Raw genomic sequence first — 14,263 nt, 5'->3', positions numbered from 1 at the left:
CCTAAGCTGGAAGGGACCCACAAGGATCACACTCCAACACAGGACAGACCCAAGAGTCACATGTGCCTGAGAGCACTGACCAAACGCTTCTTGAACTCTGGCAGAACTGGAGCCATGACCACTTCCCTGGGAAGCCTATTACAGTGCCCAACTCCCCCCTGGGTGATGAACATTTTCTTAATAACCAACCTAAATGGTCCCTAATACAGCTTGGGGCCATTCCCTCAGGTCCTGTCACTGTTCACCACAGAGAAGAGATGAGTGTGTCCCTCCAATTCTCCTCGTGAGGAAGTTGTAGACTCCAGTGAGGTCTCCCTCAGTCTCCTCTTCTCCTGGATAAACAAACCAAGTGACCTCAGCCACTCCTCATATGGCTTCCCCTCAAGGCCCTTCACTATTTTTGCAGCCCTCCTCTGGACACTCTCCAACAGCTTTACACCCTACTTAGACTGTGGTGCCCAAAGCTGCACACAGGACTTGAGTACAACAACAACAAAAAAATGTATGTAACTTCAGAAATAGCTCTGAAGGGAATTTCCTCTAGGCCAGCAATCAGGGAATGAGCAAAGCCAGCACCAGAGTTCAGACTGCAAGAAAGCTCAAAGAAGTTAAAGACTAAAAATGCACAACATGTTAGTGAAATGCAAAAAGCCCTCAACTCTGACTTAAAACAAAACCTACATCAACTGAATCAATAAAGTGCCCAGCAAAACTGACAAAGATCACAGAATCAAAGAATGGTTTGGGTTCGAAGGGACCTTAAGAATTACCTAGTTCCAAACCCCTGCTATGGACAGGGACACTTTCCTCTAGTCCAGGCAGATCAAAACCCTGTCCAGCCTGCCCTTAAATACTTACAGGAATGGGACATGCACAACTTCTCTGGGCAATCTATTCCACCAATAACTGATTAAGTAATAGAATTATAGAACTACAATAGAGTAAATAATACAAGGCTACAGCTCCCTAATTTACTACCTACACTAGAAAAGGTCTCCAAAATCAGAAATTAATCCAAGAACACAGGCAGTCAGAAGTGCTGCAATCCCAGTACTCTGAAAACCAGATGTGCAAACATCATGTAGAAATTTCGTCTTTGCTGAAAAACTGTATGTCTATCTCACTGTCTACACAGAAAATCTAAAGGGAAAAACCAAAAACAAAATACCATTTTGAAACAGGCTAAATTAACAATAACATCCATCACCCAAAGCTAATCTGTTAAAGAACATTTGTTCCATGTTGTAGTAATTTTAAGCACTTCCTTTATGGCTTTAATAAGACACACTGCATTTCTAATAAGTTTAGTTTTGGCCTGAGGCTTCTGCTGGTATTTTGGCCATCAATCTTCCTCAGCATTACCCTGTGCTGGTCCATTACTTCATTTATCATGGTGAAAATGCACAGCAGATGCTGATAGACAAGATAAGCCATGGATAATGTGGTCAAGCAGGACAGCAAATTTGTCCACAATCATACTAGGATATCATCATATTTTATAAGACCAGGTTGATCAGTCTAATCAGACTTCTTGAATCACAAAGCATTCAACCTATCCACGAGCACCTGAAAATGTAGATCCGTCCATGAAGTGAAAGGAACCATTCATTTAAATTTTAATGCTAACAAACAAATCTGGTTTTGTTCTAGAATCTTATCTGAGCAGTCAGCACCACTGTGATCATCATATTGGTCATAAAAGCTTCAGCATACACCTGTATGTACCATATATGCAATCTGCATACATACACATATATGCACTCCAACATACAGGCACATATTTATTTTTGCATATTCAGATCAAAGGAACAAAAGGAAAAGGAGACAAATGACTTCTTCAAATTTTTCAATTACTTACCAACTTTTTCTGTTAAATAAAAATTATGTTTACCTGGGGCATAAAGACACCAATTTTTAAAAAGCAATTTGAAGTTAAATTCAATTTTATCACAAACTAGTGTAACAACACTTAAAGAAAAATATCACATTTAGCTGGTGGTTCTAAGAGACTAAATTGTAAAAAGTAACTGAAAACTGAATCACTTGAGCACGTGCTTATTTTTTTATATGTTTGATTTAAGATGAGTGGAAGGGAATTATTCTTATCATAATTAAACTCTATAATTTAATGTTCCTCCTTTAACATGCCTTCTTCTGTAACTTGCTTTTGTTTTACCTATAGTGCCCTATGGCATTAGCAAATTCCTCTCCCAATTTGGTTACTGTGATTTTAAATATGGGAGGGCGGGATGTGACCCTTTGGCCTGCTCTCTTTGCAAAGCACAGGAGAATCCCACTCTGTAGCCCTCCTATCTTATTAAGTCATGTTCCCAAGAGATGGTGTAAGTTTAGCTTTTGCATTGCTGATCCAGAGCACATCACAGCTTCAAGAGATACAGGGCTAAGCTTTCCTGAAAATCTGCCAGAAGTGTAGAATGGGTTCTCACACAGTTTAACTCACAAGTATTTCAAGCATTCCTGTGCAAAGCTTTTAATTCTATTTACATGTTGTCCTGAGAAGGGAGGACAGGAAGTAAGGAAGGAGGGGGAACAACGGCAGAGAAAGAACTCTCTCAAGCAGTCTGTCTGTCTTTTGGTAAACACACTAAAATACCCCCTCAATCTACACATCATCCAGGAAATAGCCATTATACTCACAATATAAACAAGAACATTGTTTTTCTTATTTCTAAAAGCTGTACCAGGGTAAACATCAGACCTTCACCATATTCTCTGTGCCTCCTGGGAGGACCAATTTAATCCTTTCACTAAAATCTGTTCAGTATACTATATTCAACTGTATAAAATCACACACAGAACTATCAACAATACACAAGCTGCCACATAAAGACACCCCTAAGTTAACATTGACTGTACAATGCTAGTGGCCCCTTGTGCACATATACTGAAATGCAGGTTTGAATATCTCAACTAACAGCTTGAGTAGTCCCACTTTCCCTCTCCCCACTCACTCTTACCTGAGCTCATACCTGACAAGTGCTCAATCGCTGGAGATCTGAAAACCATATAAATTAATACACTGATAGGGTTTCATTTATTTATTGCTTGTATTGACAGGATGAGCTGGAAATGGAGAAGAGCCCAGGAGTTGTGCAATACAGCTGCAAGCCAACATGGGGCTTGCCCCCAGCTTTCTGCCCAGCCCTGGCACAGGGAGCCCTGGAGGCTTTGGAGATGCCACCCTTCAACACAGTCAAAGGCAACTGGATGTGGTCCCAGGGAATCTGTTGTAGGTGACCCTGCTTGAATTGGGAATTTAGACAGAATGACCTTCAGAGGTACCTCAACCATTGTGTGATTCCCATGCCTTCACGAGGAGAAATCTTATTTCTTTGTCAATCTCTATTAATCTTCCAATATCTGTTACAAGCAAGACCTACAGAAGCCCATTTTACAGATTTGATTCCACTCAAGAAAAAACTTTAAACAGAATACTGAAAGAGGCAGAGGCCATGAGATAACACAATGAAGGAAGAAACACTACCATATAATCAAAATACTACTATGAGTTGCTCTCCACAGCCCCCTGGCACTCACACTCACAGGGTTCCACAGACTGTAACTAATGGAGGAAAGCCCACAGGAAGCAGGCCTGAATACACTCTACTCTAACTGACACTACTCCACTGGAAAACATCCTGAATTTACAAGAAAAAAAACATCACCACATACATTTAAAGCAAATTAGAGCTTCATCTCAGATTGGAACTCTGAAACTTCTCAGCTTTTAAATATTTGTGTTAGTGACCTCAGTAGAGTTCTTTTGATGGGTTTCAAGGTCATTTTCTCACTTTTAATGAACATTAGCCAAAGAAACAGCCACACCAGCACATGGACCACACAGACATACATATAGCCCATAAATAAAACCCCCACAAACAAGGACCAGAATGACCCAAGGGAGTTATTACTGCAACAGCACACACCACCTTTCCCACGGAAGGAGCAACATTCACATCATTCCGGTGGGCATTCCCAACTATTGAAAACAGCAGGCAAAGGGGGCATTCAGGAACCTGACACTGGTGAAGAGTGTATGTCAGAAACACACTTTGTCTCCTATCTCTTCTTTTATACTTTGTATCTCTAACCTTCTCCAGGCCCATCTCTTTTCCTCCTTTAATCACATGTTCCTGTCACATTTGCCTTTTTTAAGATGAGGATAATCCTCAAACTGCAGGAAGGAGGACAAAGGGAGACATGAGGAGCTGCAGAGCTGTTTCTCAAGCAGTTTTGTCAAAAGAGCAGGCACAGCAACCATTTTGTCCAAGACAAGTGATTTGTGCTGTATAAGAAAAGCTGTAATCTGTAATCTTTAATGACTCTTCAGAAGAAAACTGACAGAAGCAGAACCTCACAATACCCCTTGAAAATGAATCATTAGGTGATCATCTCTCATCTTGCATAGGAAATACGTTCTCCTCTGTGGGATGACACTACTATTATTTCTTCCCATGTACAATACAGAGATCTTCCCAAAAGTCAATTCCAACCAAACACAGGTTTCCTAGACATGTAAAAGGACAGTTTGTAGGCTTTTATAAATGCTTTAAGTCAGAATCATGCCAAAAGGTGTCCTGGGTTGGGCTGGCAAAACGCCAACTGTCCAGGACAGAGTGAAGAGGGTTCCTCCTCCCCCCAACCAGCTAAGGAAAAAAGAAGAGGAAGAGGAAAGAAAAACCTTCAAACCAGGTTTATGCTGGAACTAACTACATGTATTTATACAGAAAAGAGAAAATTAAGAGGATACTACAATATAACACACACTTACACATGTTACATATATATAACAAAGAATAACTTCCCACTCCCCAATTAATACAAAGCCCATTACTCCAAATTCATAAGCACTCCAAAAGACACTCAGCAAGAAAGAGAAAGTATAACAGCAAAATATTTCTACTTCCCTGAATGCAAACAAAATGCAAGCAGAGGCAACAGGAGAAGGGCCTAGCATAGTAGAGGAGCTGCTAGATGTCTTCCTCTTAGTGCAGCCATGATGGAACTAACCAAGCCACTCCCACACACTGGATTTTACACCCTTTGAGATGATGTAGTATGGTATGGAATACAATATTATTGGCTGGAAGAAGTCAGCTGTTAGCTAGCTCAGCCCAGCTTAAATCAGCTGACAATCCTAGGCCTAGCTGAACTTTAAAACCTAAGTTTAGGCCCACCTGCCTAAACCCATAACAAAAGGTCAGAGGATGGGGAACTACATTTCCCTACAAATACTGCAACAAAATATGCAAAATTGATATAGTAAATACCTCCGATATACAATTTTGTCTTTCACAAACACATTCATTTATGAATATTACAAAAAATAACAGGAGTCAGCTAAAGAAGTGTATAAGGAAAAAGAGAAAAAAATTAACAATAAACTCAGTTCACTTTTCACCTGCAGACTAAGCATCAAATGAGATTTCTCACCACTATGACAGATTTTCTTCCTCACTGCAGAGGTTTATTATGTTCATTAACTCAGTAACCATTGCTTCCGTGACAATTTTTGATTTACCCTCTGAGCACAGTTCTCTTTGAATTTTAAAGTCTTTTCAAACAGCTTGCATTAGGCAATACTATAAAAAGCAACTCTACTTCAACTACACTGACTGACAAGCTGATCTTTTAGTGCAAAAGAAACTGTGTAAATTTCAAGACTGTATTTTTAGAGCTATACATTAATCTAATTAGTGAAATGAAATAAAGTTAATATTTATAAACATTAAACAATACATGATGAAGGAACAGACCATACTAGTAGCAAAACTAAAACCTGCACCTGATCCAATATTCCAGTTAAAAGTGGTAAAAATGCTTAGTTTTTGCATACCATAAATCCATCAAGCACGAGATGACAATACCAGCCACCTGTCACAGCAACAAGGAGAAGTGGGATTTTAAAAGTAAATGCTTAAAATGCTGGAGACACAGTGATTTTAAGCAGGTGTCATTCAACATAAACACCAAATGCAAGAGGCTGCTTATTTTAATGCATAGAATGGTTGTTACCATTCAACAGAGATTAGCAGGACAACAGATCTCTGAAAACTTTTATTCTGATATTGTCTAACCAATTGAGGAAACATAAAAGACACTTTAAAAGGACAAATACACACAAATTCTTTTAAGCATACAGAACGCTTGAAATTTCTTTAGAAAGAAAATTTCAAAAGATTCTTGAACTAACACTTTCATATTAGGGTCTGCTTTTAAAATTTTAGTACAATTTTTCCTTCTCATTATTTTGGTTTAAAATTCTCAGTCTTCTAATGCACTGAAAATCAGATCCAAGTAGAGTACAGAACACTTAGGCATTATTTTTAGTCAAAATAACAGGGAAACAAGGCAATCTGTTTCAGCTTCAGATATATATTCCCCAAAGAAAAGGCTTCCAAAATAAGCACTAGAAATTAATTAGCGCAGTTCTTCTCTGCCTTAAATCAAACTAAACTTTTTTTTAGGAGCATAAATTGTACTGTCTCTGGAAGGGCATGGTTCAGAGAGTTAAAATGGAAACTTGTTCATTTGTTTTGCCACACTCATAATTGTTTCACATTCTTCAACAAAGTATAGCCAATGTTTTAGCAGAGATTCTAAGCTTTTAAAATGACTGTTTAGAACTCAAATGTAAAATTTGTTCTCTGACACATCAGTCACACATCTCCTTTACATAACATAGCTAAAAAACCAAATCACAGTACCAAACTTTGGTCTGCTCTGGATATCAGTAATTACACTGAAAGAAGCAAGTTTCGTTTCAAAAGTTATTTCTGTTGCTACAACATGGCTAACACGAAGGACTGCCTAACATTGTCCTAACAAAACACTGACTCTGACCTGAAGACAAAAAAGAACTGTTCGATCTTTATATTCATTTAAACTTTGGCCTGTAAGCCAAAGCAGGGTGCTAATTCATGTCAAAAGATGCTTTAATGATGCAGGTGTTTCCCCGCTGGGAATGAGACTCAAAGACAGAGCAGACTATTAACGCTTTGCCCTACAGCAGAATCTACCTCGATTCCAGTAGTTGCCAGTAACTACCAGTTTAGCTGAACCAGAGCAAACCAGTGACCACCCAGAGAAGGACAAGTAACCACCAGCACCATCTGTTACCGTTTCAGCTGCTGGACAGCTAAAAGTAGTATCTTCTGCAGGGGAAACAAACCCAAACAGCAAAACCTCTTGGAAACTGCAGCTCCCACGTCACTCTTAAATCACACAGCGCAGCCGCAGTCCCTGGGGGTAACACCTGAATACTAACAGGTGCCCAGGGAGATGGCTGGAGTTAAACCATGGTCTGTAGTTCTCTCTGCCATGCTGTGGGTATCTCTATTGCACCTCCCCACCAAATGGACACTCCCACCTAAACATGCTACAAAATTAGCAGGATGCTATTAAACAGGTTCAGAAGGCAAAACATAGTCAGAAATTCTAGACCTAATTTCCAAGTATTTGTGGTATGAAATCTAATCACCTCTCATGTTCCAAATTTTTGGGTCAAACCTGCATGTGGTAGATAGCAATGTAGATCTAACACCAGAGAAAAAAGGAATTCAGTAGCACACAGTAAAGCAAAACAATGGGCAAAATACATATTTTGGGGGAAAGTTATTCTTTCTATAAAAATAGCAAAATCATCATCTTTGTAGAGTTACTTGTAATATTCCGTGAGATGAACATTGAACTTTTTATTCTAGTTCTGACTATTCATTTCACAGACTGTTTTTATTTTGTTTCCAGAGAAACACAGGAAATGCTTTGAATCTTTCCTTGTTTGATCCTTTACATCTATGCTGAGGTCTCCTAACCTTGAAGGAACAGTGTATCTATGAACTGTCTTAGCACCAGGCTGCACTTCAAAACATGCAATACTTACAAAGAAGTAATTCATTAATGGGGCAGGTGGAGGGAGAGAAAACAACCGCAGGTTTTTAAATTAATTTCTGTGTACTCAAACTCATCTTACAACCACGTAATTTCTCAATTATCATTAATTTTATGAGCCACTCTATACACAGTCTGATTCTGCAGTAAATCAATGTGTAATAAAATGCAGGTGACTCTGTCTGTATTTAGCACTCACTCAGCATCTCCCAAACACTTTCCCTTATACAGCAAATCCAATCTTTATCCCTAACTTCCCTACTGCTCTGGCATCCAGAAGACACTGAAACAGGCACGTGCTATCAGGAGCATCCGCTTGCAGCTACATTCTCCTGGAGCACATACCTCTGGCAACTGTAACACTGTAATAGCATTGCAGCAACCATACCTTGGGCCCTTTAGGTGGACTTGAGCAAAGCTAACAGACACCTTACAGTTCACCCCTACACTCACAAAAGTCACAAAAATTACCAAGAAGTATAAGTAAACATGAAAGAGACAAGGAGGAAAAACCCCACAGCACTACTTGATGCCATAACAGAGTGTTAAATACACAGGGATGCAAACAGGACCTGGGCAATGCTCCAGCTACCTGTTCCAGCTTTTGTGAACTCCACTTCCTGGATGCCAACACAAGGGTACAGCACACACTGCTCTGCTAATATACTGCACTGTGCTAAACACAGCTGTTCTGACTACATGCATTTAAGGGCTTAATTACACTAAAGGATATGCTGGTTTACTGAAAGGTGAGATTCTAAACAAATTCAGTTTAACAAAGTGATGTAAAATCACATGAACACGTCATCTGGTCAAATCAGGGTAATTCTTGGGAGAATTTAGATTTAAAACTGGACCTCACTGCAATTCCAAGTAAGATGTCTGACTCAAATTTCATTGATTTTAAGAAATAGCATCATGGACATGAATGTGAATATCCCCTCTGTATTACTACTTGATTACAACATATCTACAGTAGCAGGATTCTCATATACATTTTCTCAACTATTTAATAGCATTGAATGACCCAAAAGACTTGCAATACTCCAGAATGCACAAAATCCTGTATTCAGTTTTACTTCCCAAAATTGAAATTCAACATTTTCCTGTTTTTAAAGGAAATATCCTGATAATAAAGCTTTTCTGTTCTGATACACCACCACCTCACTGACATCTTACCTTTTGTTTAGGAGTATTGGGTGATAGCAAAGCATGGAACTTGCAAAAAAAATCCCTTTTCTTTGCAAGTATCACTAGGAAGGTACACATATATCAAAATTTGAAGATTTTGTATAAATAAAAATCTTTTAAATAATTCTAGTAGCTAAACTCTGCTCATGTATTCCAGGTAGCTGCCACCAGAGCAGGCAGGAGTCAAGCTGGAATTTGTTTAGAATACAGATGGATAACCAACCAAAGGGCTGGTTCCAGCCTGCAAAGCAGGCTTTTGTCAGGCCACTGGCAATGCCTGCCAGCCAACCACTAAACAAGCCAAGCCAAGCCCAGCCCATCAGTCAGCCAAGCAAACTGCAGATGCTGTTTGGAAAGAAAAGCAAGTAAATTTAAGTTTGGTAGACAGGGTGTATTACCAGGTCAGTGCCCAAATTCAGCCCACTCCCTTTCAGGACAACTCAGGAAGCAATATAGCCATTATGGAGAAGGAGGTGGCAGAGACAGGACTTAACAAATGCCATGAAACACCAATTCAAGAACTCCCAGCTACAGTCATCCAACCTGAAGAACTGGAGTCAAAGGCAGAGAAGAAACCAGGGAGTTGGGCTGGGTTCAGGAGAATTTATTACCTGAGTCAACACCATCCATTCTAGGATCAGCCTGGCTCCTGCAGAATCATTCAGGTATCCTGTATCATGTGCCCAGAGCTGTGGGAAGGTTTGCAGCCAGATGTGTTGCTACACTGCAACCAACAGCACCCAAAGCCAGAGACAAGCAAGGACAGCAAGAGTCAGTCTGACCAGCCCAGATTTGATAAATCCTGTAGGGCCAAAGCTCCCTCTGTTCAGCCAGTCATTTCTGCTTCACACTCCCTCAACTTCCCAGTTGGCAAAAGGACCCTCAGACCAGCTGTGCACAGTGAAAGCACAAGTCAGTAAGGATACATTAGTTCCACCTAACTAGTACCATCTTTAGTACAGCAGTAAATTGGGTGTCCTGCTTCCAGATTACCAGTGTCTCTGGCATCACTACAGCCAGGCTGCAATCTAACATCACGAACACAACCTAAGTACACATCCCAGGCTCCATTTCTCCCTTAATACAGTATACCCTCACCTCATACTCCCTGCCAAAATTTCTGCAATTTGCTTGGGTATGTGGTAGACAACAAGGTCTGGGTGGCCAACCACCTCTCTTGGAATACTGTAATTCTGGCCCACAGGCTCTCAGTTGGCTGAAATCACATAAAAATTAAGACAACTTAGTGGAGCAGCATCACCTTTGAGCAGCTGAGGATCTCTTCAACATCTCTTTTTGGTTTTTAACAGTACTATGATAACCAGTGTTAGGCATTGCTTGCTCTAACTCAGTGCCTGATGTCCCCAGATAATGAAAGGCTGTTGCTTTGCTGCTGATTGCAACTACTGCCCTCAGCACCGCTTCTGACTCCACACACGACTCTCAAGCTTAAGGAATCACCTGACATGGGTTGCAATTTTTGACAGCATAATGCAACCAAATTACATTTCTCCTAGTTTAAATTGTTTCTAATACAGAATAAAACCCCACAGATATGCCTGTTATGGCCACAGAAATATACTTCACTTAAGGATGCAGTCTGTGATGACAGGACTATTTCTAATGATTTTTATGGATAGTCTTACAATTCTGGGGAAAAGTAAAACAAATAATGGCTGTCACATGCAAGACAAGTTCCATCAGTAAACACCTTCCTACTTTTATTAATGCTGTGTAGTACTGTGCGAAGAGTAGCTATTCCACAGGCTTGCCAGTGCCCAACTTTCAAACATCTGCAGTGAAGAATTTCAGAACTTTACTATGTGTGCAGATTGTTACAGAAAAATGGAACATAAAATGCAAGGTTTCTGATACATATCTGTCTGACTATCTCACTTAAACTGATGGCCTTTAGTTTTAAACTCCTCTAGCAAGTGCTTTGAGCATAGAATTACTAAAGATTCCGAAGAAAAGCACAGAAGGCATTTACGTGCAAGGTCAACACCAAATTCTGTTCAATATTGGAATATTAAATCCATAGGTGATCAAAGTAATTCACAGAAATAATAAAAAAATAATCTGTTCAGCTAATAACAAGTATGTTCATCTACATCCTTTCTAAACAACACTATTTGCTGCTCCATTCACTTTCTGCAGAACAGTAATTTGCTACTCAGCCTTTTTCGTTCCATAATAAAGTCATCTTTAATTAAGAAACATAAAGGCAGACGCAGGAAAAAAGATGTACATACACACCACAACGTTTTAAGGATGCTAGACAGTCTCCGAGGGGTTCTAAAGTTTGATCTCACTTAATTACACAGAGGTCAGCTAAGACACGCGGTGGGAGCTGTTGCTTCCCTCTGTGCCGCCTGACAGCGGCTGGCGGGACCCGGGCACGGCTGGCGCTCCTCTCCCCGGGCAGAGCCGGCGGCCCCAGCGCAGGCCCCGGCACTGGGAGCGTCCTCGGCCGGCGGCGGGACCGGGGGGCGCGGGGGACGGCGGGGGCAGTAGTGGGCATCGGGCCGCCCGCTCCGGCCCCACGGCCCTGGCAGGCGCCGGGGCCCGCCGGCTACGGCGGGTGCACAGCGGCGCGTCCGACCCTCCGGCCCGGAGCGCCACCCGAGCGGCGGCGCGGGAGGGCACAGGCCGGCCCCGAGCGCGGGCAGGGGAAGGGCGGCGCGGCCCCGGGCGGCAGCCTCACCATAGCTCGCTGCGGTGCCTGCGCGGGGGCCCGGCCGCCCGCCGCTCCCGCTCCGGGACCTCCGTCGACTCCATCCGCCATCTTGAGAGCGAGGGACGCGGCGGCGGCGACGCCGTCACGGCCCGGAAGGAGCCGGCGCCGTCAGCGGGCGCTGCACCCGCAGCACAGGGCCCGCCCCGCCCCGCCCCGCGTAGCCGCCGCGGGACCCGCCGGTGCCAGGGCCGGTGGGACCGCCCGCACCAACGGCCCCCGAGCCGCCAGCCAAGCTCACGTGGGTCCTGCACGCAGGTACAGGGATGGAGCTCCTCTGCGGGCACCTGGAACTGCACCGTGCGGGTGTTCACTTCGCGCCCTGCCGTTACAGAATCACGGAAGTGGTTGGGTGGGAAAAGACCTCTTGAGTCCCAACTCTGACCAAACATCACCAGCTCAATTAGACCATGGCCATGAGTGCCGCGTCCAGTCTTTCCTTAAACATCTCCAGGGACGGTGACTCCACCACCTCTCTGGGCAGCCCATTCTGATGTCTAATCACTCTGTCTATGAAGAAATTCTTCCTATGTCGCACCTAAACCTCCTCTGGTGCAGCTTAGTACCATGTCCTCTCATCCTATTGCTAGTTGCCTGGGAGAAGAGACCGACCCCCGCCTGCCTAGCAAGATAATACCATGAGTAATTTCAGACCACCGGTGCGGTCACACCACTGCTGCAGACTTATGTCTCCCCTACGGGCCATGCAAAGGCAAAATTTCAGGAACATGGTTTAGAAGTGCATGATGCAACAGTAGCTTTAAGAAAAGGCCTGTCTCCAAGAATAAAATTTTTCCTCCATACCTTCTTCCTCCAGCATATCCTGACTCTTCTGGGAACTCAGCATTTGCTAGTTTCACAGAAGATTAGGGCATTTAGGAACTCGATAGGTGACACACCTGGAGTAAGCACTGCTGGAAGTTTTCCAGATTGTTGCGGACTGGTTGCACAATTCCTTGTGTTTGCACCTTCCTGAGTCTGGGCAAATAGACAAATAGCCATAGAGTTGGACCTTGGGGGCATGCATAGTAACCACCTATCAAATGGCTGGTAACCATCAGGTTACTGCCTCTTTCCATTGTAGTCTTACTGTTTCAAGCCTCCAAGCAGCTTTTCCATATTCTTCAGTTATCAGTACAGGTGGCATAAAATTTACAGGTGACCTTTTCAGGTACATTCAATGATTTTTCACACTGCATCTGGCCACTGGTGCTCTCACAGTTCTTCTCTTATATCCTCAGAACATCTGAATGTAGCTCTTATGTAATAGCTACCACACATCTTCATTTTAACAAGTCTTGCAGACTTGTTTACATTATTGAAATCTGTCACATAGAATCCTCATGTAGATATTGTTACTGAGATAGGTTTAGGCATGGGGTGTAGAAAAGACAAAGTGAATTTTGCTGTCGAGCCACTTAACTATTAATTCAAAGCTTCATCACATTCTGTCTGTGTTGCTGATCTATACCCAATCCTTTTCCTCTATATGGCCAACTGCTAACCAGAAGTGTTGTTTGCACAACAGCCAAGTGTAGACTGTGATTAGTGGAGTCCTCAACGTGTTTTACCATCAACACTAGCCATTGTATAATCCAACTTCCAACACAATTGAGCAAGAGAAGAATTCCAAGACAGCAACAAACACAATTAAGTGGTTAGAAGGCCTGCCTGCAGCCCTCTGTGCTGTGAGACAAGCGCTTGCATGGCCATGTCTTTCAGCTAAAGTATCAGTGTGGTTTCACTATACTGTGGCAACTTTTAAAATTTATGATGATGTAAATCTACTGCTTTAGTTGAACAAGACTTATTGTTAGAATTATTCAACAAAATAATACAAACAAACAAAGACTTGGAACCCTCGTGCCGGGAGGCGGCAAAGAAAGTGGCAGCAAGCCTTTGAAAAAGCAAGTTGGATCTCCATGGATACTCTAATAATAGAGGAAAGAAGAACTAAACAGGAATTCCAATCCATTTTAATAGAGACAAAATGCTGAGTTTTGGCAGCCCTTTGAGAGATAAAGTGAAAGAAAGTGAGCAAACCCCATTTGTCAAGATTACTCCTGGACTAGCAGGATTTCTGATTGCTCACTGTTGCTTTAGAAGCAGCTGTCCAGGGTGCTCTTTGGGGGCAAGAGCTAGCAGACAAGCAAGATGAAAGGCAGCTGAAAAAAATCAAAGCAAACATACATGAAGTCCTGCAAAAGAGAGGCTAAATTTTCAAGAACAAAAGGGTGAAATATATTAAGAAATTTTAACTGACTGGAAAAGTTAAAATGCAAAAACGCTAAAAATTAAATATTTTATCCTATGGCTGTAATGGTTTGACCCATGGCTTCCTCAGTAACCATTGTATCTAAGGAAGTTACAAGTATTCCACACGTGTCTTCCACGTAGCAGTGGGGGAGTGGTGGTGTGTTCTTCCTT

General features: G+C 42.1%; 1 protein-coding gene across 4 annotated transcripts in view; it reads right to left on the bottom strand.

Annotated features, from left to right (window-relative positions):
• UBR1 (ubiquitin protein ligase E3 component n-recognin 1) overlaps positions 1–11,926 on the bottom strand; it is a 71,272-nt gene extending 59,346 nt beyond the window's left edge. For all 4 annotated transcript variants that reach the window (XM_071558313.1, XM_071558315.1, XM_071558314.1 and 1 more), the window contains exon 1: positions 11,807–11,926. In XM_071558313.1, the coding sequence (XP_071414414.1) occupies positions 11,807–11,887 (81 nt within the window). In that variant the 5' untranslated portion in view covers positions 11,888–11,926. The remainder of the gene's footprint in view (positions 1–11,806) is intronic.
• Positions 11,927–14,263: the final 2,337 nt, after the last annotated feature.

This window comes from Pithys albifrons, chromosome 6, assembly GCF_047495875.1.
Source record: "Pithys albifrons albifrons isolate INPA30051 chromosome 6, PitAlb_v1, whole genome shotgun sequence".
Taxonomy (NCBI): domain Eukaryota; kingdom Metazoa; phylum Chordata; class Aves; order Passeriformes; family Thamnophilidae; genus Pithys; species Pithys albifrons.
Note: the sequence above shows the minus strand (reverse complement) of the source record. Positions and strands in the feature narration are given on the sequence as shown.